Source organism: Macaca fascicularis, chromosome 2 (genome assembly GCF_037993035.2).
Source record: "Macaca fascicularis isolate 582-1 chromosome 2, T2T-MFA8v1.1".
NCBI classification, from domain to species: Eukaryota; Metazoa; Chordata; class Mammalia; order Primates; family Cercopithecidae; genus Macaca; species Macaca fascicularis.
The window spans coordinates 128,433,833-128,461,618 of NC_088376.1; the positions used below are offsets into that span (position 1 = coordinate 128,433,833).

The 27,786-nt window shown below is 39.9% G+C and overlaps 1 protein-coding gene across 50 annotated transcripts in view; it reads right to left on the reverse strand.

Moving 5' to 3' along the window:
* Nucleotides 1–341: 341 nt before the first annotated feature.
* The window catches only part of MAGI1 (membrane associated guanylate kinase, WW and PDZ domain containing 1), a 677,437-nt gene continuing 649,992 nt past the window's right edge, over nt 342–27,786 (reverse strand). For 10 of the 50 annotated variants that reach the window (XM_074032620.1, XM_045384810.2, XM_005547539.4 and 7 more), the window contains 7 exons: nt 25,946–26,239; nt 22,438–22,641; nt 11,577–11,670; nt 11,387–11,447; nt 10,199–10,342; nt 8,011–8,149; nt 342–3,937 (listed from right to left, as the gene is read on the reverse strand). In XM_074032620.1, coding sequence (XP_073888721.1) covers nt 3,183–3,937; nt 8,011–8,149; nt 10,199–10,342; nt 11,387–11,447; nt 11,577–11,670; nt 22,438–22,641; nt 25,946–26,239 — 1,691 coding nt within the window. In that variant the 3' untranslated portion in view covers nt 342–3,182. Of the gene's footprint in view, nt 3,938–5,889; nt 5,979–8,010; nt 8,150–10,198; nt 10,343–11,386; nt 11,448–11,576; nt 11,671–22,437; nt 22,642–25,945; nt 26,240–27,786 lie in introns of all 50 variants that reach the window. The other 40 variants (XM_074032650.1, XM_074032646.1, XM_074032649.1 and 37 more) reach the window with 7 other exon arrangements.

Below are 27,786 nucleotides of genomic sequence, written 5' to 3' on the forward strand. Positions count from 1 at the left end.
TTTATTACCAGGGTTCTATGCTATACTGTGTTGTGCTGTTTAAACTTTCATGTGCATACAGCATAGCTGAGGATTTTATTAAATGCACATTCTGACTCAGTAGGTCTGGAGTAGGGCTGAGAATCTGCATTTCTAATAAGCTCCTCGGTGATGATGAGGCAGCTGGTCCACAGACCACACTTCGAGTAGCAAGGCACTATGCTATTGCAAGGGCATAGGTCCTGCTCTTTCAACACAATGGTATTTCATCAAGTTGGAGTCAGGGGCCCTCAATTGATTACTTCACCCTGATACATTTGAGACAACATAGAGACAAGGAAGATATCAATCCAGAAGCAATAGTGGTTGTGGAATGCATACATTTCCATGTATTTTTACAGTAAAAATGCATTAAAAAATCTTTCACAAAAGAAACTTAAAAAATACAATTAGGGTGTTGAGTCCTCCCCCCCCCAACATTCTTTCAGGCATCAACTGTGTAATGGAGGGAGACAAATTCCTAAATCATTTGATTTCATCATACAAAATACTCATCCATCATCTCTCATCAAGACATTTACATTAAGTGAGGGAGGGCGGGATTAAGGAAAGTAGGCTCACAAGAATCAGTTTCCAATTTAAGGTTACAGTAGTTCAAAGAAAACTATATCTTTCTGCTTAATGCATAGTCCCTGTACAGTACAATATTTCCAAACAAATCTGATGTGTGGAATTCAGGAGAAACTGCCACACCAAGAAGTCCACAGATTGAGATAAGCCCAGGTGGGTAGCACATAGATTTTAAAATGTCAAAAATCATCTTACAACAAGAAGGACATCAAGATGTTAACTTCAGGATATATTCCCAAAATCTACCTTGATTTCATTCACTTAAAACTCTGGACCACAATTGAGAGCATCAGTCATTTAACATCACAGATTTTGTTAGAACTAGTGAGAAGAATCCTAGCAGTGGAGCCTTGGGAATAAAATCTCCAAGTCGGCTCTTAGGAACTTGATGAAAAAGAACATCATTGTTCAGTTGTACTCTTCCTCAGCCTTACTACAGCTCAATGTATGCTTTGTATGGAAAACTTTAATAATAAAAATAGCATTCACAGACTTTTCCCTCCTTTTTAGCTACAGAATGTATATTGTGTCTGTTCCAGGAAAGGAACTTGTTTTATAAATGTCCACACAACTATAGCTACTCATTCTAATGTTATGTATAAACCCATAAGTCAAATAAAGCTATGAACAATGTAATATTTATATATGCATAGTGTTTTATAAAAAGATTGGCCCACATACTGCTTTTCATCAATACAGAAAGAGCATTAAGTCCATAGCACACTGCAAGAAATAAATGAGTGAAGAACAGAGAATGCAAACAAGTGCTTAATAATTCACAAGCAGGCTCACCATGGAGGAAATGATGATATTCAAACCAACTAAAGCTCTAGAGAATTACTTATATAGTCTCCCATTTTAAAACAACTTTACATACCTGATTTAGTTTACATTAAAATATATCCCCATGAATCAATTTGTTCCATATTCAGAAATATAAACACATATCACATTCCTCACAGCTAAATTTTGTCATAAATTCTCTTTTATACAAGAAAAAAAGGCAACAGCTGTTTTCTTTTTTTTCCCAACAGGCTCTATTAATTACAATTTTCAGCTCTGTACACGCAATGATTGGCTGGTTTTCTTTTTTTTTTTTTTCTTTTTCCTTTTTTTTTTTCCCTTACAGTACCATGGGAACAACAGTGATTGACTTGCAAAGTTTTGTGTATGGAAAATGCAAAACAGTACTACGGAAATACACAATGCACTGTAAGCAGCGGTTTGCTGTAGTGGTCCAACAGGTACAAGCAAACATTTTGGCTCAGCTAGGCAGTAATCCACTTAAACCACATCCCGGGGCTACAGCCGACCCAACCACAGCTCCTGTGGGGTCAAAAAGAATGGGTCTGTCTAAAAATAAAAATTGTTATGTTTTGTGCTGCTGTCCAAAGGACTCAAAGGACAGAGTCATGAGGCAGAAGTTTCCCAACCAGATCTAGAACCACTGGGACCACTTCCTTCCTTTCTCTTCTACCAACCTAGAGACTTGGACTATGGTTTCAAAGTGAAATTGGCATTTCTATGAATACCCACAGCCCTCATTTCTTTAAATATCAACAGAGAGGTTCCTTCCACCAAGGCTCATTCCCTCCTCCCCAATTTGGCTAAGGGCAACTATGGGCTTATACTAAAAGGGGGAGGGGCATGCTTTCCAAATTGGGGATCTTACGTCTTCCTCACACCAGGCACACTGTCCCCCGTTCCATCTACTATTCAGCCTCCGATCAGACAAGACAACATGAAAAATGCTTGTTGTCTGCTCCTTGTAGTAATTGAGCAAAGCTGTGATGGCGTTGCCTTCAATGAGATTTAATTAGATGCTGGAGATGCTCACGAACCTGACTATCTGTGCTTGGGTTGTATTCGGGTAAAGATGGCCGACATTTTTGTCTCTGTGCCTTCCTGGGCCAGGGAGATTACAAACTGTTTTCTGAACCAACTATAACTCACAATATAAAACGTCTTTGTGCTACGCAGTTTAGCTATAAATATCCTTCATTTGCAATAGTAGTCTTGTCATACAGTTTGCTTACTTTTAGGATCGGCAAACATAATCCATCCCAAAGGGTCCTCAGCTTTTACAAATAAAACTTTGCCTTTTTGTTCTTTGCTTTTAAGAAAAACTGCCGACTACAGTATAGCACTATATCACTACATAACAGTCTATATCAAATTAATTAAACTTAATCAATAAATTCCCTTACTTAGAGAAAATGATCAACAGCCCCATTTAACCAGGAGAGAAAAAGATTGCTCAAAAACGGGAACAATTCTTGACGATTCTACAGGTTACGTAGAAACAAAATTTATACCCCTTTGGGCCAGCATTTGGCAAATAATTTCCAAAAAAGTATGCATTTAAAAATACTTTCTTTAATATGATACATCAGGCACAATACTTTTCATATATATTTTTCTTATAAGATTTCAAATGCATAAAATGTTTGTTGTTATTCATAGGATCATCAGGTGTCAGATGCTTCATTAGGTAAGAAACTAAATAATTTCACGTTTGTGACTTTCCTCTTAGAACCTTTGACACGGTAAAGGTTGGAATGTGACTCAGCGTCTCAGATACTGAGGTCGGTGCTACATTCTTTGTAAGCTCGCCTTCTCTGCTCCGTGGGATGTCTGGAACTTCTGCCGGCATCCTGTTTCAGATTCCCCTCTTCCCTTTCTCGGTGGCTGGCTCTGTCCTCTCTGTTCCTTTTGTCCAGGGACCGCTCTCTCCTGCGCTCGGGGGAGCGCGCGCGCCTCCGGTCGGTGGACTTGGCCCTGCGCTCGGGCGAGCCCCCTCTCCTGCGCTCGGGGGACCTCCTTTGCTCCAGGAGTCTCTCCAGAGACCGTCTCCGCCGGCTGGGGGAGCCGTCCCTCCTGCGGGTGGGTGACCGCTCTCGCCTCCGCTCCGGAGAGACGTCTCGTCTCTTCTCGTGCTTCTCCCTCCTCTCCAAAGTGTTGTCGGCGCTGCGGGTGCCCTCCCTCCGCTTCTCTGGGGACCGCCTCTTGGGGCCGTTGGCGGCTGCCGTGCGCTCGGCCTGCGCGTCCCTCCGTCCCTCCGGCGCCCGGTCCTTGGGTCGGCATGCCCCGCTGTCGGGTTTCCTCGAAGTCCCATTCCAGGTGTGGTGTTCATTGGGTTGTCTGCTATACTCTCTGCTGCCTTTCGGATCCCTTGCGTGTGCCCGCTTTTCCCCATGTGGTGATGATTTGTGAAGATCGGGTGGGTAACTGGACTCCAATGACGGATGCTGCCGGCGGTCGGGCCCGGCCCTCACTTCCGGAACACCTTGTGGACCGGTTGGGGGGCCGTGGCGGTCGCTGCTGGGGTCTGCCAGGAAAATAAACGAGAGCAACAGTTGGGTATGAGGGTCCCTCGGCTCCTGTCCCCGCTCCCACCCACACTCGAGACCTCATTAGTCACAACAAGCAAACAACTGTTAAAGCAGTCAGACTCAAAGCCAACTGAATCTTGTTAATTTAAGGGTAACTGCACGTAGTTAGGGTTAAAAAAAACTAGTACTTGTAGCTTTCAACGTCTAGCTGACTGAATGTTCTCCATACCCGAGACATAGAGCATTAAAGAACTGACAAAAATCAGTCATGATTTGAGTCTTTAAAGGCACAATCCAAATAGTCTGTCTAGAGGCATCAAAATTTCCTCTGTAGCTATCCCTTGCTCTTCCTTTCCCACCCCCAACCCTTCTCCCCTGCGCCCACCCCTTTCCCACCCCCAAGAAAATATTCTTTGCTTTAAAGAATACTTGTTTTGATTTACTTAAAAATAATTTAGGGTATTGATCTGAAGGGGCACCTGGGAAGCTTTCTGGAGTAGGACAGGAATCATCTACATCTTATCTGGGTGGTGATTAAATGGGTGCATACAGAAGTGAAAAAATCTACTGCACTGTATACTCAGGATTTATGCATTTTACCATATGCAAAAGTATACTTCTATTTAAAAAAAATCCAGGCTACCTAGCAGGCAAAGGGGATTACAGAGGCAACATGCTGGTCAGATGTTGATGACTGGCAAATGGGATATGTACACAAAGGCCCATTAAACTGTTCTATCTGTATTATTCAACTACTTTCTCTACTTTTGCATACATTAAAAAATAAGGAATTGTTTTTAAAAGGTGTTTTCTGATAGAAAAAAGGGAGGGGAAGAGAATAAAAGGGAGGGGAAGAGAAGTTGCTAGGTACACATTTGAGATTGGATGGAGGTCAGATAAAATTTTCAGTTTAGAGGCACTTTTTCTTTATGATATGGGAGGTAGTCATAATGACATCTAAGAGCTTGGAGTCACTGGGCTGCTTCCTATAACATCAAGGTTTCTATATGTTTAAAAGCAGGGCAGCCCATAATGGCCCCTATTTATCATTATTCAATATTTGAAATGACAGTGCAAATGTTTTAGGCAGTGTCCTGAATTGAGGAGAGCTCTTTTCAAAGCTGGGATGCTTTGTTGCAACTAAACCCAACAAGTCATCCACATGACACCATTCCAAGCAAAGCGCCTGAAACAAGGTGCTGCAGTCTGGAGGGCAGACTCGTATGACAGTCAGAGACTAAGGGGTCACTGGGGCTCTTTAAGGATCTTTCATGAGCCAACAAGGTCAATATTTAGCAATTAACCTGTTTTATGACAACTTCCCAAAACCTAGAGTGGGTTTTTAACAAAAGCAAGTGAAAAGCCAAAAGCAGGGGTCAGCCAACTTTTTCTAAAGGGCAATAGTAAATAATTTGGGTGTTTTGGGCCGCACCATCTCTGTTACAACTATTCAGCTCTGCCACTGTAGTATAAAAACACAGGCAACACAAAAGTAATGGGCATGGCTATGTGTCAATAAAACTTTACTTACAAAAACAGGCTATGGACAGGATGGGGCCCGGGGACTGTAGTTTGCTAAGAGATACCTGACCAAGCAGGAAATCTCATCTTCCCATCTAGCAAAGCCCTATGATACAGGGCTCCATGATACAAAGTTCATTCTTTCTAAATGCTGGGTTGGCTACAAGAATGAACAAAAAACAGGTTCTTAACAAAGGTCACTTGAAGACTTGGATACATGAAGGTACTTGGATCACCACTGGATTCTTATGCCTACTTTTAAGACAAGGGAGGGCAACACTTCAACAGGGTCAGCATTGTACTTACAATTCAAAGAACGCAGGGTGCTCAGAATGAATTGCCAAACATATCAAAACAGAGCTAAGCAGAAGCAATGAGGAAATTAGGCCACAGCACAGAAACACCTAGTATTGATTGAGCTACAAACCGTAGTTTGATTATGGCCCATAAGGTAGAAGCAAGCCTCCCCGAGCTTTTCATTTCTCATACATGCAGCGATATTAGGAGGTATCATCGCTGTGGAAGGGAGGGCCCAGCACCAAGAACAGTCAGAGAGAAAGAGAAAGAGAGAAAGAGAAAAAGTTGAACATTTAGATTCCCTATAACACAGAGGAAAGAAAAAAAAATCTGCATTTGTTAACATAGGGCAAAGAGAGTTTATTTGTCCAGTCAGACAGTCTAAGGCAACACTCAAATAAGGCTGCAGAGACCGCAATCGGAACAGTGACATTTTCAGACAGCCATAAGGTGACTCGAGAACCCAGACAATGAATGCATCCTTTTTTGTTTTGTTTTTTTCAAACAACTGGAACAATGAAAGACTGGCATAGGAGAGCATTAACAATAAACAACAAAAGAACAAAATCCCTTCCCACCCCCACCAAAGACCGCGGCAGTTAAATTAAGTACAAAAAACTCATTACAAAAATAGCCTCACAGAGAAGCAGGTTCCAATCAGGTCAGAAAAATATTGGAACTTAACATATTATAACCCATTTGTGACTCTAATCAATGGAATTAGAGAGATTTAGTCCAAGTGACGCATGGAGACATTACAGTAGCACAACCCTGGCAGGTTCAACCCTTCTTGGAAAACCATGTATTTCAATGATCTTTATTTTTAGCCCAAAGAACATTTGTTAGTGTTGGATTTTCATCCTCAGTGCAACAGACATAGGTTTTGAGAAGGTACACAGGTTACTGACGATGACTCTCAAATGAAATATCACATCCAACAGAAGCATAGGGAAGACAGAAAAGGGAGACAATGTTACACAGTTTCAGTGGTATCAACACACCTAATGGTCAGAAGTTTAGTACAGTGCACAGCCACAGCATCTTAATGTTGTCAAAATACTTCCCCTGTGGTTGGCCATGTCTATAGGGGCCTTGTCTAATACCCACCCTCCCCCTGTACCTCGGACCCCTCGTATTTTGCACCTGTACAAATGTCCAACACCTGGGAAGGCTGGCCCTCCAAAGAGCTATCCTTCTCCTTGAGCTGCATCTGAATTAAACATATCATCAAGTCCAAAATGCAACTGAGAATTGTGCAGAATGACTTTCAGAAAAGAGGGTGATAATAGATAAATCCCTAATAAAGGGGACCAACGTATATGGGGACCATTCAATCACAGTTTCTATAGAAACTTTTGTAGACCTTTGGTTGGGAAAAAAAGCCCTACATCTAGGGCATAGCTTCTTCTTCTTTTTTTTTTTTTTAATTTTAAACACAAATCTCAAATAAATAGGACATAATTATTATCATATACAATATTTTGCCATCAGAACACTAAGCTATGTAAAGATCATTATTGTCTACTCAAATCAAGTCTAAAGATATGACAAAGGAACTCTATGTATAACCTGGCTTTCCTCATAGGAAAGGTATAATCACATGTTTCCCTCATGATGAGCACTGGGAATTTATTTCATCCTTTATCATTTAAAAACATTATGGCTAATATATTAACAGTTTTTGTTTGTTTGATAGTAGTGGGCTCAGATGGTCTGATTTGGGGTAAGAAACCAGTTGGGGGATGGAGAAGTGTTGTATACAGAGCATAAAGGAGGTGAGCAAAGCCCCCAAATCTCTCAAAATTTCATGCCTCTTAAATAAAGACACCAAGTAACCAAAAAGGAAAAAATAATTGTGCCTCAACATACCACTCAGGAAACCTGCTTTCCTGCTTCTTAAAAGGAGTATATAGTCATTTTGTGCTAACAATTGGATCTGAGGAACAGTTTGGCACAGTTCAAACAAACATTCCTTCGCTCTCGGTCGGACTAGACAAAATGTTCTCTCTGATTATCAGAAAGGGGGCTATAAAGATCTTGTCTTAGGCCATGCCCCAGTCCACGTAAGCAAGCAAAAGGATGAAATGTGTAGAGATTTCAGAACAAGCGAGGCAAATAATCACATGGTGCGAGAGGCTGGTAAGACACTGGTGAATAGGGGAAACAAAAAAGACTTTCCTGCTGCCGTTCTGGAGACAAATTCATGGAGTCATGCCAGGGAAGGAAGGAATGTTTTCATAGTTTGACCCACCATATTCTGGTACTGAGCCGTCTCCCCGCTTCAGAAACAGACGAACTCTGCGGCCACCATTCTTAATCAGTTCTATAGCTCGAGAATGCTTCATGTTTTTGGTGGTCTCACCATTGATCTCTAAAATTTCATCACCAATCTGTCAGAGCAAAAGAAAACTAGGTGAGATTTAAAAGTCATGTATGGATTCACCAAATATTTATTGAGCATGTGGCAGAACATCTATTGCTTTGGATGTGGCAGTGACCAAAACAGAAATCCCTGCCCTCATGGAGATTATATTCTAAAGAGGGAAAGACAATTAAGACAATTAGAAAACTACGTGTATGCCGAATTACATGATAAAGGGGAAAAAAAAAAGCAGTAAGGGCATGTTAGTGGTTGGGGAGGGAGCTTTTAGGAAGGCTCCCATGATTTCTGCCTCTGTGCATTCACAATCTGTGTAATATCCCCCTGCCTTTGAATGTAAGTTGGATCAAGTGACTTGCTTCTAATAAACAGAATATAGCAAACATGGTATCAGTTCAAAGATTAGGTCATAAAATGATTTTGTCATCTGTCTTACTTGCTCTCTTTTCTTCTCTCACTTGTTTGCCCTGATGCATGTTATGAGCCATCCTCTGGAGTTCCATGATAATGAAATGAGGGACTGCCTTAAAGGCACTGAATCCTGGTAACAACCACGTGAGTGAGTTTAAAAAGCAAACCCTTCCCCAGGTGAGACTTCAGATGAGACCATAATCCCAACTGATAGACTGAATGCAGCATTCACTTTGTGTCAGTCACTGTTCTAGGCACTGGAATTAAAGAATAAATAAGACAGGGCAGATCCCCACTCAAATAGAGCTTATGTTCTAAAAAGAAGAGAAATAGCACTGGCTTTCAAGTCTACAGTCTTTAATTTGAATCCTATCATTTGGTAACTGATTTGCTCCCAGTACTTAACTTTCTGGAGTTTACTTTCTTACTTGTAGAAAAGGCTGGTAACACCACCCATGCCCACTAAGCTGCTGGCATCAAATCAGGTAATACATGTAAACCTGTCTTGTAAACTATACGCCATTATACAAAATAGCATAATAATATTTCACTTGATCAAAAACATTTTTAAGTGATTAAAAGGCAAGGGAAAATAAATTCCTTATGTCTGAAATTCAAACAAAAGAAATATATACCACCATGTATCTTCCCTCGTATATGTACATGCAAAAAAAAAAGGATATGAGAGAAACTGGTATACTGTTTGACCCTGGACACTATATTTTTACTACATACCATTTTCGTAAAATACATTCATGCTCTACCTTCTCAATTTTAAATGTTAAAAAATTCACTCTGAAGAAACTTAAACATCAAGATTGTGGCTTCAGTTCAAGTGTTATGATCCTCATCCTTAATCAGTTTTTCCCTTTTTCTGCTGAGGCTCAACTGCATTCACTTTTTTTCCTTTCCTGGCCTGACTGTCTTGATTTCTTTTAATTTGTTGTAAATGGCTCTCCATGGGCAAGTCCCAATCTATGTGACCTATCTATGAGTAGATGATTTATGTTTTCTTAATTATCTAATCTGCCCAGGAGAACAGCACATTCATCTACAGTAACAGATATTAGTGAAACAGAGCAGAGTGGACTTTTGGCATTTATGTATTTAAAATTTGTAGCTCTTACTACAGAGCAACTCTGAATATTCATGCCACAGAGCCCTGGCTCTTTGCTAAGACAGAGAGTAGACTTGCTCTCTCTAAGCCTAAGGTAAGACCACTGGTAGCCAGCTAGAGGATGAGTAGACCTCACTGCCCAGAATCTACAGGGCCACATGACTTTCCTGCTCTCTAAGCATCCCAGGGTACCCCAGAATTCCTGTCAAGTGATGTGCCTGCCCCATGACATTAAGCACAAGAACTATAGAAATAGGCTCTGAAAAATACCTACTTTAATATGTTTATAAGTAATTTAAATCCCTTATTCCCTATATCAACCCCAAGAGTTGGAAGTGTTCGCCTAACTTTAGCAGCTATAATTGTGCTTTAGGGAGAAATATTTGGTAGGGTAGGAGTCATGCATTTAAGAGAATCATGAAAGCCACAGAAAATGTAATTCTTATGAACATTAACATTCTAACAATATATGACAAGAATTCACTGCAGATGGTTTATTTGCACCTACCCCAGACTCCTCTCTCCACTTACCCTCATCTTTCCACACCTCTCTGCAGGACCATCCTCTGCTAAGCGCAGAACATAGAGGTCCATGTTATACTCTCGGCCTCCTCGAAGGCTAAAGCCAAATCCCTTGGCTCCTCTTTCCAGTTCCACAGTGTAAAAGTCTTGCTCCTATTTAAAGAAATTAAATGCAATCATTCTAGGAGAATTAATATCCATAGGAGTCTTCCTAAACATTCTTGGCAAAAAGGCACAACCTCTATCCCCATCTTGGTGACTCTTGTTTATTAATCATCTTGATTCATCCTCATTAATCTCAGAAGTCAGAGATCCAGAATTTGAAAACATTTATGAGCATGTCTAAATGCATGTGTGTATTTAATGTAACATATGTGGATTAAAATTTAATCAGTGAGGCCATGATTTGCATTTGGGGAAGGACAATTCCTCATTACATGATACCAGTCACCTGGCTGCTGGATGCCCAGCCTCCCTGACCTGTGTCCAATAAATGCTGACTGTGCCCATCATGAGGATACCAACAAAACCTCTCCAGATCCTAGTCAAGGAAAATTACAAAGGGACAACCGAAAGCCCCCAGGTGACCAGTAAAGAAGGAACCCAGTTGGGCACTTGTAATACCAGCTACTCAGGAGGCTGAGACAGGAGGACTGCTTGAGCCCAGGAGTTTCAGTCCATAAGACCCCTGTCTCTTAATTAAAAAACAAAACAAAACAAAAAAAGGGAATCTGTTTAATTTTGCATCACCCAAAGCTCCTCAAATTTGTTTTACCTGCTATTATTTTCACACTCTCCCTTGCCATCCTGAGGACAGGTATTTTGCTCTACGGATCTCACCTTAAATTCCCAAGCCTGAAAAACACCTTATCAAAAAGACATTTTCTGGGCAGAAGCATGTTTATGAAAACTATGAGTAGATATTGGCTGTTTTGCTTTCTCTAACTGGCGATCCTTGTGACAATTACTGCTTTTCATTTTTTTTCCCCAAAAAAGGCTATCTAGGAATATTTCAAGGTAGCAAAATAAAATGTTATTTCCTAGAAAATCAAATGTAAGTATATATTTGGTAAATCACCTCACAAAAGGTTATTTCTTTTAAATTAAAGGTGCTTCAAAAAATATCCCATAAAAATAGCTTGAGAAAGTTGGAAGGAAATGTGCAAAGTATAGAGAAAAAAGAGAAATGGTGCTCACCTGTGTTGCCTGGGGTGCTTTGAACTCAAACTGAGATTCCTGCTTTGGTTTGGTGGTATTCCTGCCGAAGTGAGAGAAATAAATACAAGAGCAACCCATTAGGAAACTGAGAAAGAATCAAGGACATATATTGTCATGCTGGGAGTTACTTTTTTCCCCTTTAACAAAGGAAACCAAAGCCATGTCTGACCTTGTCTCCTGGGTCCCTTGCTGAGAAGGGGTGTGTGTGGTGGTGATGGTGGCGATCTTCTCTGCATTGGTCAGCAAGGTGGCATTCGAGGACTCTGCAAAGAGGGACAGAGCATAAAGAAATGAAGGCTCCAGAGAAGACATCCTCCAGCCAGGAGGTGTGCAGAAGCCCTGTATCTGAATAACAAGTGTGACTTCTCTGTCCCCATTTCAAATAGTCTGACTTCAATTTCTAGACAATTAGGAGTTTATAAACCATTTTAAGATCTTCTCTGATGTGGGTCATGCATGTCCCCATGACCCTCCTCCCAAACAGACACCTCCACAAATAAAACGCAGTTTGCCAAAGAAAACACTGCTCTAAAATTCTAGCCAAGGTAGGTGTTTCTCACTCCTCCCCTGCCACTGCAAAAAGGCAATCCCATCAAAGTGCTGCACCACAGCACAATTCTCTCCCAGAACTTTAAAGGCTGATAATAAATGTCTCTGCCAACGTTTCCTGCAATTTATCAGCAATATTTAGTGGGTCTGCTTGATTTCCTCAAGTGAATATTAAAATCAGAAGTGTACTAACATCTTGTTAAACACACACATAATATCTACTTTCTTTCCCATTGCTTTTAATAAAGCACAACTGAAAATAATGGAACTCTTGACAGATCTTGTTTGGTATCACTCATGAAAAGTCAATTTTAAAATTTGCATTAGTCAGAGGCAGAGTTTGTAAATATAAGTTATACAAATCATGAAGCCACCTCCATGAAATGAACATGATTATATCCCTATATAAGTTGACCTTTTTCTCTGCTAATCACATTCACAAGCAACTTCATCATCTCCAGAAGTTTGGAGATTTTGAATCCAAAAACTCAAAGTGCAACTACAGACTGCACACGAACATGCACTACTAAAATATAATCATTCCTATAGTGATAGCTATATATTCTTTACTAATAATTTCTTCATTAAGATCAAGGCAAGTAGCAACCAACTATGAGCAAGTTGTATTTTTAATATTTAATTGTAGGTTGACTGAAACTTGCCATACATTTTCTAATAAAGAAAATGCTAAATGTGGTGTTAGGTTCCATTATAAGATTCACCTGTGCATGCCCATTTAATTCAGTGAACCATTAAGCCTAGAAGTTACCAGGAGACCTATGGCTTATAGTAGGCACTTTCACGTTTGCTGAATACATGTATCTTCCCATCAGATTTAACTATTATATGGGAAAATATGTTAACTATTCCAAACTGAGATACCTGGAATATATATCTTTCCACTGCAGTTCTGGAACAAAAGACATCCCACAAATCCCAACTATCTGTGGTCTATCTTCCATTTACATTTCCCAAGGATCTTACTCAGCTTTGGTCTGGCTTCCTGTTATTTTATTTTCATGATACATAGTGGTTAAAAGCATGGGCTTGAGATTCAGACCTGGGATCAAATCAACTTTTTTTCTACTCATTAGCTGTGTGCCTTATTTTTCTTATCTGTTAAAAGGGGGTGATGACCATAATTCCCTTCTCATGGAAAAAAGTATATGCAATGTTTAAGCTCTGTGCCTGACATACAATAAGCACTCAGTACACATTTATTACGGCTACTAATTTTATTACTATGAGACCTTGTATAAGTTAAACTCTCTGCAAAATGAGAAAGTTGAAATACGATTTCAACAGTTAATATACTGCAGCCATAAAAGCCCATTATGCTAAGGCACAAGAAGAAGAAGAAAATAACTCAGTCAAGTGAATTGTTAGGTGAATCCCATTCATGTTTTGGGACAATGTTTCCCACAATCTGTTTTACCAATCATTTCCTATGCACTCCTCTGAGTCTTTACTACACCAATAAGCCTATGACCGTCCAAGCTGGGGAGGTGGTGTTTCTCAGGCTTGCTGGGAGACAGTTTAGCACAATGGTGACTAGGTCAGATTCTGGAATCAGACTGTCTTATCTGACTTTGCATTCTAGGCTCTTCGATTTCCTGGATGGGACTTAAGCAAAGTTACTCAAATTCTCAGTGCCTCAGTTTTCTCGTCTGCACGTTGGGAGTAAGAGAATTATCTAAGGAAATTGGGGTAAAGATGATCCAAGAAGATTGTTTGGAATAGTCCCTGGCACACAAAAACTGCTCAGAAGTGATAAGCATATTTTTGGTACCATGTATTTATTATTGTCATAATGTTAAAAGCATATTGTTGGTATATTTTAATGACTGCTATTATAACAGAAAATTATTTTCATAGCTTTTGGAGGAACGCTAGCTCCTTCATATAACTCCCATTTGAGGGCAGTTAACCAGCAGAACCAAGGTGATGAATCAGTGATATTTCATAAAGTATGCTCACTGTGTCACTAAATAGGACAAACAAGCTGTATAGCCATCACTGTGACTCTCCAGAACTTTCATAAACTCCTGTATTGGTCTTTTAGCAAACTTCATGTTGCTCACTGCAATTAATTTTATGGAGACTCTCAGAAATCACCAGGTTGTTCAGGCCATGGGGAAATCATAATCAGGATACTAAAAACAATGTCTCCTTGTAATCAAAGTGATTATAATTATTGAATTGTACAGAGGTTCCTCTTTAGAGTTCTTGTGTGTTGTTGGTAGCCAGAGTTTTCTAAGCAGATCAGATTCCATTTTCAAACTATTTTTATTTTTCTGCTGCTTTCATGATTTCATGAGATAATCACCCAATACACAGAATTCCTCTATTATTTTTATTCCTATCCTTTATTTGCTATTTTTTTCCTCATCTGTATGTCTGTGAAACTCTTTTTTTGGGTTGAAGTATAATTTTAAGCATGGTAAAATTAACATTTAACATGCAAATGTCGAATTGAGCTTGCTGAATTTTCCTCATTTGTTATTTATCTTAATCTATGAACCACCATCATTCAATGATCATTTAAATGTGCCAAGCACTGTGCTAAGTCCATTACCACATATATTACTTCATTTAACTCTCACCACTCAATAAAATAGGTATAATTATGGCCCCAGTTTACAAATGAAGACACTGGGGTATAGAAAATGTAGGTAATATGTCTAAGGTCACTCAGGCAGCAGGTGGAGATACTGGGAATGAAACCCAGGACCTGCCTGACAGTGAACTTTTAGTTTTTGGTTTATATAGGAATTATGTGCTGGTATCAAGGAAATCACATCCAACTGGAACATTCCTTTCAAATAAGAAATAATTTTATTTTACTGTATAAATACTATCAACTTCACCAAGCAGTATCATAGATGAATTAAAACATGAAATATCCTGCTTTGACGGCTAGATTTTATAAACCATCTTCAGAGCAGCACCAAAATAATATTAGGTATACCCTAGATTTCCAGGATGTTTTTATACTATCGATAAAGTTATACTTGTTTTAGTGAACTTTTAATTCTTCATTTGGAATTAAACCAGGATTATATGTGCTGAAATTCTCTCTAGCTATTTAAAATACAGAGATGAGTCCATTATAAAAGAGCTTTATCCCAAAGCAAAAGTGGCCACTTATGGTAGAAAAAAATATAAAAGAAGGGCCTGTAACAAGAGTATGAGTCTCCCTGCCCTCCAGCAACAGTATTAGAAAGAGGTGTCAATGTATTCGACTTTTAAAACTGCAAGGCACGTGGACAGATAGGTACTTTTATGACAAATTCCAGAAAGTACCCAACACCCTTTATTAAACAGTGTTTATACCTACTTTAGCTTTCCCAGAGGAGTGAAAATGGAGATTACTACACTTTCCATAGCAGTCATGTATCAAGGGAAGCAAATCCTAGCTCTCACAGCCCTGTCCAGGGACTATTCCAAATCTCAGCACTTACTCTTCCGACAGCAGCTTCCATCTTGGGTTTCAACCTATCTATCTGTGACAAGCGATTACAATTCTAACCTTGTTCCCATGTTAATATCCTTAGCCTCCCCTTGTGGAATCCACATTGAAAGCCAAGCAAATCAACAACGGATACAATCATTCCTGTCATAAATATTTTACTGGATAAACACGTATGTAATAAATATCTACGGGCAGCACGGGAAAATTTGAATCCCATAAATATTTGAAAAGTTTTGGGAGACTTTTTACTATTCTAATGCCTTTGCCAAGGAAACAGCAATATCTGTATGTTGCCAAGTTCTACCTCCTACGCAAGCAAATACTTTGAATCAGAGTGATCTGAAGTGCAAATTTAGGACCATTATTCAAATAAAGCATTTTTAAGCTCCTAAAGATTTTCATGTTGAACTTGACTCAATCTGATGATTCTATGTTACCTGGCTCAGTAAGTGTCTGTCCTTGTCTGATTAAAGTCTCTCTCCTACTCCATGGGGCATCTCTATACAATGCAAATGTTTGACTTCTTAGATTTCAAGTTCAGATTCAGTATGTTCAGCTATGCTCTGGGCCCTTCTGTGCTGCCATTGTGTATTTATTCATTCATTCCTTGCCCAATCTCACAGGAGAAAAGGTTCTGCCCTCCCCCATTGTCCACCCTGGTCCCAAAGAGAATCAAATTAGCAAAGGTGATGACTCCCCAAACCTTGGCCTGACCAAGGCTGTGAAAACACTCCTGCCAGACCTTCTAACATACAATAATGCCAAGGAAAGAGGAATCACGTTTTGGAGGTTTTGTTGGAAAAGTTAGAGAGAAATGTGGGAAGCAGAGTGAGGGAAACTAAAGACTGAGATAAGTGAAACTGGAGAAAGAATGAGGTGACAGATGACAAGAACAAAGAATTAGGTAGCATGAACTAGACATGGAAATAGACTCAGAGTAGACTCAAGCACTGCACAAATGACACAGCATCTTTTCAAAGGGCCTCCTGGGGTTTCAAGAATAGTATCCCGATGTGATGGATTCTTTTTTTTTTTTTTTCTGAAGACAGTCTCACTGTTGCCCAGTCTGGAATGGGCAGTGGTACAATCTTGACACACTGCAAACTCTGCCTCCTGGTTTCAAGCAATTCTTGTGCCTCAGCCTCCTAAGTAGCTGGGACTACAGGCATGTGTCACCATGCCTGGCTAATTTTTTGTATTTTAGTAGAGACAGGGTTTCACCATGTTGCCTGGGCTGGTCTTGAACTCCTGAGCTCAGGCAATGTGCCAACCTTGGCCTCCCAAAGTGCTGGGATTACAGGCGGGAGCTACCATGCCTGGCTGCAGACGTGATAGATTTCTAAGAGCTCAGAAACTACTCTGAGTTAAGGCCTTCAGTCTCCTTGTAGATATCATGAAACAAATGGCCTTTGGGCCACTTGATGAAGTAAATATTAGAGTAAAAGATCTGAAGGAGACCTGAGGCATCGGCACCTCCATTGTACCTTGGAATCAACTATGTCCAACACACTTTCACCGAAAGGAAGTGGATCCAGCGTGATTATCTCTTCACTGAACTGTAATGGTCACCTTTGTCTTCTAGGGGTTTGCAAAATCCTCCTGGATCTCCCACATCTTTCAAGAAATCTAACTCCCCTGCTTCAACTCTAATTTCAAAGATGCTGTTTCTCAGACCCACTTAAAATATAAGCATCACCGTGAATCCGGGAGGCAGAGCTTGCAGTGAGCCGAGATCGTGCCACTGCACTCCAGCCTGTGCGACAGAGCGAGACTCCATCTCAAAAAAAAAAAAAAAAAAAAAAAAAAAAAAAAAAAAAGCGCATCACATATTCATCCTTTGCCAGACTTGATTCCCTTTACCTGGCTTCTGGCACTTACAAAGTAACTAGAGAAGAGGTTTATTATCATATCAACCAAATTTCTGAAACATCTTGGATGCTCAGCAGAACATGTACTGCCATAAAAAATAACAATCCTCAACTATCTTGTACCAGTTTTATGTTTACTTGTTTCTAACCAAGGTAGCACAAGATATCTATGTGAATTTTATATTTCCTATGTATTTAAATTTTAAAATTGCCTTTATAATGCCAATGTTATTGGATAATCCACCCTGCATGATAATTTTTGGTGTTCAGGCTTAAAAGTTTTTTTTCCAGGATATTTTGTTTTATTTTGTTTGTTCTGAGACAGGGTGTCACTCTGTCATCCAGGCTGGAGTGCAGTGGCATGATCAGGGCTCACTGAAGCTCGACCTCCACCTCCTGGGCTCCAGCCACCCACCTGCCTCAGTGCCTCCTGTCCCCTGCCCCAAATAGTTGGACTACGGGTGCAAGCCACCTCTCCTAGCTAATTGTTTTGAATTTTTAGTAGAGATGACGTCTCTACTACTCTAAACATGTTGCCAAGGCTGGTCTGGAACTCCTGAGCTCAAGTGATCCTCTTGCCTCAGCCTCCCAAAGTGCTGGGATTACAGGCGTGTGCCACTGCATCCAGCTGTGTATTTCATTAAGTCAACATCTACTATCTACACTGTAGAATAAGTCTCTTCTAAGTATTTATGTTTTTACTGACTTCAAACTCTTTTTCTAAGCTCTTCACTTGGGGAGTACTTTCTTTCCTTCCTTTTTTGGACATTCTCATTCCCACAATAAGATTGACCAATTATAAACCCAGAAAGTCAATCCCTGGGTCCTGTTCTTTTGGGTTAGTCTGTTTGATATCTTGCCATGGCATGTAAATAAATGTGTCTAAATTCATACACAAAGCATACCTTGGAGATATCATGGGTTCAGTTCCAGATCATGGCAATAAAAAAGCAGGTATTCCAGTAAAGTGAGTCATACAAATTCTTTGGTTTCCCAGTGCATATAAAATTTATGTTTACACTATACTATATTAAGTGTGCAATAGCATTATGTTTAAAAAAATTACATACCTTAATTTTAAAATACTTTATTGCTAAAAAATGCTAATAATGATTATCTGAGCCTTCAGTGAGTTGTAATCTTTTTTTGCCGATGGAGGGTCTTGCCTTGATGTTGATGCCTGCTGATTGATCAGGGTGGTGGTTGCTGAAGGTTGGGTAGCTGTGGCAACCTCTTAAAAAAAGACAACAATGAAGTTTGCCACATCACGGGGCTCTTCCTTTAACGAAAGATTTCTCTGCAGTGTGTTGCTGTTTGATAGCATTTTACCCTCAGTAGAACTGTTTTTTAAAAAATTGGAGTCAATCCTCTCAGACTCTGCCACTGCTTTATTAACTAACTTGATGTAATAATCGAAACCCTTTGTTGTCATTTCAACAAAGTTCACAACACCTTTACCAGTAGATTCCATCTCAAGAAACCATTTTCTTTGTTCATCCATAAGAAGCAACTCCTCGTCTGTTCAAGTTTTATCATGAGATTATGGCAATTCAGTCACATCTTCAGGCTCCACTTCCAATTCTACTTCTCTTGCTATTTCCACCACAAAAGAACTCCTGCAGTTCCTTCCTCCACTGAAGTCTCAAACCCCTCAAAGTTATCCATGAAGGTTGGAGTCAACCTCTTCTAAAATCTTGTTAATGTCAAATTTTAACCTTCTCCCATGAATCATAAATGTTCTTAATGGCATCTAGAAGGGTGAATCTTTTCCAGAAGATTTTCCAAATCTTTCCAAATGGATTTTCCAAATCCATTAGAGCCACCACTATCTACGGCAGGTATAGCCTTACAAAATACATTTCTTAAATAGTAAGACTTAAAAGTCAAAATGACTCCTTGATCCATGAACTATAGAATGGATGTTGTGTTAGCAGGCATGAGAACAACATTCATTTCCTTGTACATTTCCATTAGAACTCTTGGGTGACCAGGTGTATTGTCAATGAGCAGTAATATGTTGAAAGAAATTTTTTTCCCCTAAGCAGTAGGTCTCAGTAGTGGGCTTAAAATATTCAATAAACCACAGCACAACAGATGTGCTGTCATTTAGGCTTTGTTGTTCCATTTCTAGAGCACAGGCAGAGTATATTCAGCATCATTCTGAAAGGTTCTAGCATTTTCAGAATAGTCAAATGAGCACTGGCTTCAACTTAAAGTCATCAGCTGCATTAGCCCCTCACAAGAGAGTCAGCCAGTCCTTTGAAGCTTTGAAACTAGGAATTGATGTCTCCTCTCTAGTTAGGAAAGTCTTAAATGACATCTTCTTCTAATAGAATACTGTTTTGTCTACACTGAAAATCTGTCATTTTGTGCAGCCACCTTCATCTATGATCTTAATAATTAAATCATCTGGAAAACTTGCTGCAGCTTTTACATTTGCACTTGCTGCTTACCCTTATACTTTCATGTTATGGTGACGGTTTATTTCTTTACATCTCATGAACCCACCTCTGCTAGCTTCAAACTATCTTCTCCAGCTTTCTCCCCTCTCTCAGCCTTTACTGAATTGAGGACTTAGGAACTTGCTCTGGATTGGACTCCGGCTTAAGGGAATGTTGTGGTTGGTTTGATTTTAATCCAGACCACTCACACTTTCTCCATATCAGCAATAAGGCTGTTTCACTTTCTCAAAATCCGTGTGTTCTCTGGAGTGGCACTTTTAATTTCCTTTAAGAAATTTTCCTTTGCATTCACAACCTGGATAAATGTTTAGCATGAGGGATCTAGCTTTTGGCCTATCTCAGCTTTTGACATGCCTTCCTCACTATGCTTAATCATTTCTAGGTTTTGATTTAAAGTGAGAGATGTGTGACTCTTCCTTTCATATGAAGAGTTAGAGGCCATTGTAAAGTTATTTATTGTCCTAATTTCAATATTGCTTTATCTTGGAAAAGGTCTGAGGAAAGGAACAGAGATGGGGAATGGCTAGTCAATGGAGCAGTCAGACCACACATGACATTTATTAATTGTTTGTCCTCTTATGTGGGTATGGTTTGTGGCACCCCCAAACAATTACAATAGTAACATCAAAGATCATTGATCACAGGTCATCACAGCAGATATAATAATAATTAATACTAATAAAACTTGAAATACTGTTAGAATTACCAAAATGTGACACAGAGGCACAAAGTGAGCAACTGCTGTTGGAAAAATGACACTGACAGACTTGCTCGAAGCAGAGTGGCCACAAACCTTCAATTTGTACAAAATAAAGTACCTGCAAAGTGCAATAAAATGAAGTGCAATGAAAGGAGGGATGTCTGGACCACATTTGGCTCTCTCAATCACTTCTCACTGTATTTTCTGGCTTCCTTCATCCTTCCCATTAGGAACCTATGTTCTATCATCTTGTGACCACTTGCCTAAATTGTAATAGCTTTCCAGAGTGGTGAATTGGTGGAATGAACTCCAGACCAGTTGGTAAATGACTAACCATGCATTTGAAGGAGGGTGAAGTAGACCATCATTCAAGAAGCCATTTTTTTGCTCCATATTTAGTGTGGGATATTTTTGGTGCAGAGAAAGTTTTCTGTTCTTGGAACCAACAATTTTCAAACATTTACTGTTTGGTTTTGCATTTACCTTTTCCTTAAGGCACCAGCTATACCTTTCAAATCTTGAACTAGAAAGTTCACTTTCTAGCAGTTAGTATATGAAAATACTCATTTGGTAAATAACTTTCAGATGAAATGTCTGATTTTCTTATTTTATAGATACATGGCATAGAGTTTTTATCACACTATCTTTATAAACCAGATTTTTTTTTGAGAAATACTCACTGACTTTTAGAATATATATTTTATAACATGTATAGCAAGACTAAAAAAAGACATTTAAACATTTTGGGACAAGTGTCATTTTCCTCTCCAGAGCAGAGTAAGCTTAGAATAAAGTGAATATTCAGGATTTAATTTTCTAAAGGATCTATACTTCCTGACATTAGTGTATCGACTTAAATTTTTTTTTTTTTTTTTTGGAGATGAGTCTCGCCCTATTGCCCAGGCTGGAGTACAGCAGCGCAGTCACAGCTCACTGCAACCTCTGCCTCTTGGGCTCAAGCGATTCTCCTGCCTCAGCCTCCCAAGTAGCTGGGACTGCAGGCATGTGCCACCATGCTAGGCTAATTTTATATTTTTAGTAGAGACAGGGTTTCACCATGTTGGCCAGGCTGGTCTCAAACTCCTGACCTCAGGTGATCCACCCGCCTTGACCTCCTAAAGTGCTGGGATTCCAGGCGTGAGACACCGCACTCAGTCTCAACTTAATTTTTATTAAACATGAATAATACAATGAGTATTGGTATTTTGTGCTGGGTAACTTTTTATTGTGAGGGCTATTCTGTGTTCTGTAGGATGTTTTGAAGCATGTCTGACCTCACTAGATGCTACTTGCACCCACTGCATACAATGCCAATGCTCCCTGGGGGGCAGAAGTTATATAAAAGAACCAAAGATTTAAATTTAACTAATCAAACAAACAAATAAGGATAGGCCTAGTTTAATGCAGATATAATCTATCAAAAATAGAGAGATTTCATTCTTTCTTCATTCACATACAAAAATTAGGGACAAATCCAGTAGACACAAACTCTTAGATTCTCCCATTAAATAAAAAACTTTGATACATTCACTTATTCTAAAAAACTATAGTATTGGCTCTGAATTGCTACCATGCAGGTTTTGTCATGTCACCAGATTATACAGTTCATATTATACATATCAGAGGATCTGTACTACCTGTATTAAAACTATTTTATAGTGTTGAAGACAAGGACACAAAAAGCTAAATAAGTTGAGGAAAGGGTGAAGATTTTTCTGAAACTTTTATATCTGCAGCAAGACAGGGTCACAGGGCTAAAGGATTAATTACATAAGAGGGTGAGATAATGGGTTAGTAACAATGGCTCACATTTACTTAATGGGTATATTTAGTTAAGGATGAATGAAGCTGCCACTAAATTAACACTATTCAGTTACATGAACACTAATGAAAGAGAGAGAGAGAAAAGGAAAAGACAGACAGAGAGAGAGAGAGAGAGAGAGAGAGAGAGAGAGAGAGAGATAATAGGTATACTTTACCATCCCCAGGAATGATGCGGAGGGTAACTGTGTTTCCTGCTTCCTTGATTAGGTTCACAATGTCTGAATGGGATTTGTTGGTGATGGAACATCCATTTACTGCCAAGATCCGGTCTCCTACTTTCAGCTTGCCACAGCGGTCAGCAGGGCTCCCCTCAATAATCCGACCTATTTTGTGAGGCATAGCCACACATGCATTGCCTGCTTTGATATTGAGTTTTAATTTTTTTAAAGTTACGTGGGAATATAGCAAAGGGAAGAGAAAAAGGGTTGAAAAGGGAAAGAGAAGGTTAAGTGTTAATTAATTAAAGCATTAAGCAAATGTTATTAAAGGAGAGCTCTGCACCGATGGTCAAAACATTGGCAATACTCAGGGTGTCTGTATAAGGAGCTACTGCCCTGAAACTAGAATCGATTGCTGCCATCCTTTCCAGATTCAAAATCAGGGGAACCCCCAGGTTTCCTCCTTAAACCAATTACAAAATTTGGGATAGCTGGCAACTTCAAAGATTTTTAAGAGCCCCAAAATAACTCGCTGTTGGCTTATTTTGGGACTGCAAATGTGAAACCCAAGGCTGGGATGGATGCTTTTACTCATTCTGTGTTCATGTCACTTCATTTTTGCCAGCTGTTGTTTAAGCTTCTGCCAATGTTTTGTTCCTTCTCCGTTTAGAAAAATAATCACTGGGCATCTGGTGAGGCATAAGTCTGCTAGCACCAAAAATTCAATCTGAAAACACCTAATGAACAAACACTCAGATTTTCTGCCTTCTCCCCAGAATGATGAAAGCTTTAGAAAATGGGCGTAATTGTAAGAGATGAGCTAAGAAAGCACCCAACCTTGAAGCTTATTTTTCCTTTTAGGACCTTTGCTCAAGCAGCTAGTCTTATGTGCTTTCAGAGTGTGGCCCGACTGGTTCATTAGCTCTGAAATCATCCTCCTGCCTCACAAAAATCCCCTCAAAGGACTATGAAAATCTAGTACCTATTTAGGCTGAGGACATTGATCCAAAGCTAGGTTCAAATCTTTCCTCACCCTTTTTCCTTTAATCATCTCCTTTCTCATCATCAGTTACTGCACATCCACAATATCAAAGACCGGGAAAAGTGCATTTGGAGAGAAAGGTTTATCATGCACTTTGAGGCACTGCATGTCATTGCTAACTTCTAGAGAGAGGTGGCTGGCTTTGAGGCCTGATATAGATTTCTAGTTAATCTAGTTAATCATGTATTGAGTTTCAAAGTTCTTATGCATATTCACCTACTTTGAGAATTTGTCTTTCTGGGGACTATGAAGGTAGTTATGCAGTTGAATTACCTTTTGGAAAGGGTGACAAAATTAACATGAGGGACATTACAACTAACTGAGTAGGCTCTTCTGTCATAATTTGGACCTTAAGGGTAACGTGTGTGGGAAAATGCGCTTTAATTCCTTTGAATTTCAGCAGATTTGCCTGAGCTTGTATCACAGGATGGAACATCAAGGTAAGATAATTTTTAAAAGTTAACAGTCTATTAGAATACAACAGGTAGGCGTGCTGGAATGCTCCCATACTCAAATTCAAGGTCTTGACTAAGTTTAGTTGATCTCCAAGGACAATTGGTATCACAAAGGTATCGAATAGCAGGTCTGAGGAAAGCTCAGCAAAGCTCAGAAGTCTCATGCAAGGTATTAGGGAAAGTTTAATTTGTTTGTTGTAAGAGCCAAAGGAAAACAATCAAAGACCAAATTGTGAGTGTGAATACAATATTCATTATATAACACATAACCTGCCACTTGACATATATGCTATTTCTTTCTCGAAGGTGAAACTGACAATTCTGAAATAGTTAGGAACATCACAGGATGCATGGAGACAGTCAAATTGTAAATCTGAAGAAAATAATTTGGGATTTCTTTCTCCCCTCTTCCTTCTCTTTATTTTTATATTAAGCAGGAAAGTCTCTGAAATAAATTTTAAAACAAAACCAAAAAAACCTTGCTTTGATTTCAGGTCATCCATCCATGACATGCTATGATGACTTTATTAATGTAGCTCAAAAAGCACTGTTAGTAATGGGCATTTGTTACTGCAGCCACACATGCATAGACCTGGCTGGGTCACTGTCCCCTGTTAAACATAAAACTTACGGGGAGACAGCTCTAGCAGGAAGCAACACACCAAGACTAAATGGAGGCCAAGTGAGTTCTACTGGATGAGAATGCTAAAGGGGTGTAGCACCTTGCTGGTCCTAGCCAGTTTCCACGTGGGTAAGTCATTCAGGGATAGAGCTGAGGTACATGAAAAGCCTGCACAGCCTGCACAGCCCTTTCCCTTCTCCCATTGTATTCCATAGTAAGTAACAAACGTGCTCGGGAGATAACAAATGACTTTTTACTCAATCAGGAAGGTGGATCATTTTTGGAGTGTACATCTATAATCAATCCATCGCAATGGGAAACATTCATATATCACTAGTTTCTGCAATCATCTGGGTTTCTCTTGGTCTTTGCTAGTGTACCCAGCAGAGAGTGAACCTTCTGAGAAAGTGACAATTGTGTTTCTACATACTTTGCTGAAACCCTCAATGTCTGGATGAGACAGGAAAATCAAATGACTCTTAACTCAGATTTTAACCAGACTTTAAATCAAGCAACAGTAAAAATATTATTTAAAATTTTTTAAAAATTCCTATGGGAATACAGTAGAGAAAGAACACAGATGAGGTGGACTAGCATCTCCTGTAGTATTTTTATTCCTTATACCTCTATTTTTCCTAGAGCATTTCTACAGCCCTATGCTCCTTGTAAAAACTCTTAAGATATTCTTAAGACCATTCTGAGGCCCTTGCAATTAGTGCTGTCCTATTCAATACCTTTCAAAAGCTTTGCTTTGGCAAAAACTGTAGACTCTGTATGCTGTCCAGGGGTTGCTATTCAAATTTCTTTTTCTTTTTCTTTTTTTTTCAGATGGAGTCTCGCTGTGTCACCCAGGCTGGAATACAGTGGCACGATCTGGGCTCACTGCAAGGTCCACCTCCCAGGTTCAAGCGATTCTCTTGCCTCAGCTTCCCAAGTACCTGGGATTACAGGCATGCACCGCCACGCACAGCTAATTTTTGTACTTTTAGTAGAGATGGGGTTTCACCATGTTGGCCAGGTTGGTCTCAAACTCCTGACCTCAAGTGATCCACCTGCCTCGGCCTCCCAAAGTGCGGGGATTACAGGCGTGAGCCACTGCACCCGGCTGCTATTCAAATTTCACGCAAATCTGGTGTATGCTTTAAGTCGTCTGTGCGTGATCACATTCTCAGGGTGGAAGTTGAAAGGGCCAAACAAATATTCCCAACCTTCAAAAGGGAAAAAGCTACCAAATCAACTCCATCCCCAATTAAGTCTTTAATTACCCAGAGCAAGAAGCCATAAAGCATTTCTGCTCATGAGGTCTGCGTCAGCTTTCACTCACAGGAGAACAAAAACTCCCAGGCATGGTAGGAAATCCTGGGCGATTTCACATTCAGCACTCACCAAAGGTCGTGCCTGCTTCGGGCCTGCTCACCGAGGACACGATGACGAAGCCGAAGCCCTCGTTCTCCCCACGCCGGATCTCCACGTCGTAGGGCTGCACCACAGTGCTGACCACGCCGCTGCCCCCGCCGCCGCCGCTGCCGATGCCGCTGGTGCTGCCGCTGCCCGAGCTCACCGTGTTCAGCGAATTCTGGCTGCCCTGCGGGGTGCGCTTCTCTTCCGTCAGCGAGGCTGGCTGGTTGCTACTGTGATGAGAGGAGGCTGGCGAGGGCACCTCGTTCTCGGTTTTGGGTACTGTAACAGAGATGCACGCGTACATTACCGTGTCCGGCAGCCCCTCCATCCTGCTGCCCATCCCTCCTTCCCGCAACTCCCTCAAGAAATCAAAACATGAACCGAGGGGAGGAGACAGCACCTGGTTTCACAAAACCTGGATATACGGATTGAAAGCAGCTTCTCTTGACAAATATTAACCATTCAGTATCTACGAACATTGATCCTACTTAACACCAAATGGGACTCGCAAATAGCGTTCGTTATTTTATAGCATGCTATATGTCGACATCCACACTCAGAATCAAGTTTGCAGCAAGATCAACCTGCTGTGAAATATTTCCCCACTGCACAAAGGGATGGGCCTAAGCGTAGGTGAGGGCTACATCCGCGAAGACCACCATTTTGGCTTCATAGATAGAACCTTGGATGCACGTTCATATTGTCATTACTTTCCAATCACATTTCCACTCAGCTTTTTCCATCAGGCAACGAACAGTAAGGTGACGGTAACGTTGAGGCTACCTGTCCTATGTGGGGTTCATGACAACACCTGTGAGACACATACGCTTCTCTTCTTAGCTTCCAGGTGTCAACATCTACTCTGATCACAGAACCGGATACACTGGCCTCCTTCTGAATTTAGTCACCGTGCTAGTGTTACTAAAGCGCTCCTAAACAGCCAACACAGTAGGTGGAACCAACTATGCCAAAAACAAAATGTGTGTTGTGTCCAAGTTTTGGATCAGACTGTATTTATTTTCAAAAGCTTCTCTTTTCATAGATTGTTTTAATTGTGGAAAAATAAGCATAACAAAATTTTAAACCATTTTTAAGCATATAGTTGAGTGGTATTAACTGCATTCACATTTTTATACAACCATCATCATCATCCATCTCCAGAATTTTGTCGTTTTCCCAAATTGAAACTCTGTACTCATTAAAAACTAATTCCCCTTCCCATTTCCTCCATTCCCCACCGACCATCATTCTGCTTTCTGTCTCTATAAATTTGACTACCCTAGGTACCTCATATAAAGGGAATCAATATTTCTCCTTTTGTGACTAGTTCGCTTTGCATAATGTCTCTTCATAGTTTTGACACGCCTTTTACACAGAGCTAAAAATCCAAAATATTTAATATTTAAAAAAATAAACCTGAAACACAAAATATCACATTGCCTTACTATTTCTATTTGGGCCAGGGAAGCCAGATAGTTTTCATCTCATCTCAAAAACCAGTTCTAACTGACTGCTTTTAGCTGCATGGAATACTATGTTAAGAAGGATTGTGAGGCCACAAACAAGCTCTAGGGACATAACCTACAGCAGATTAACACTGTTTTCCATGGATGCAGGAGGTAGGACTCTCACACTGGAATTTAACATCTTAATTCTATAATTAATCATATACCATTTAAAATGGGTTATACTTTTTTTTTTAAAAAAAAACAAGGTACCAATTAATTTGATCTGGCAGGTATCTGTTTCACTAATATTAATGCCACAAGAATTCATAATATTTCAGGTCATATTTCTCCAGTAATTCAACTGATAGAAGACAATCA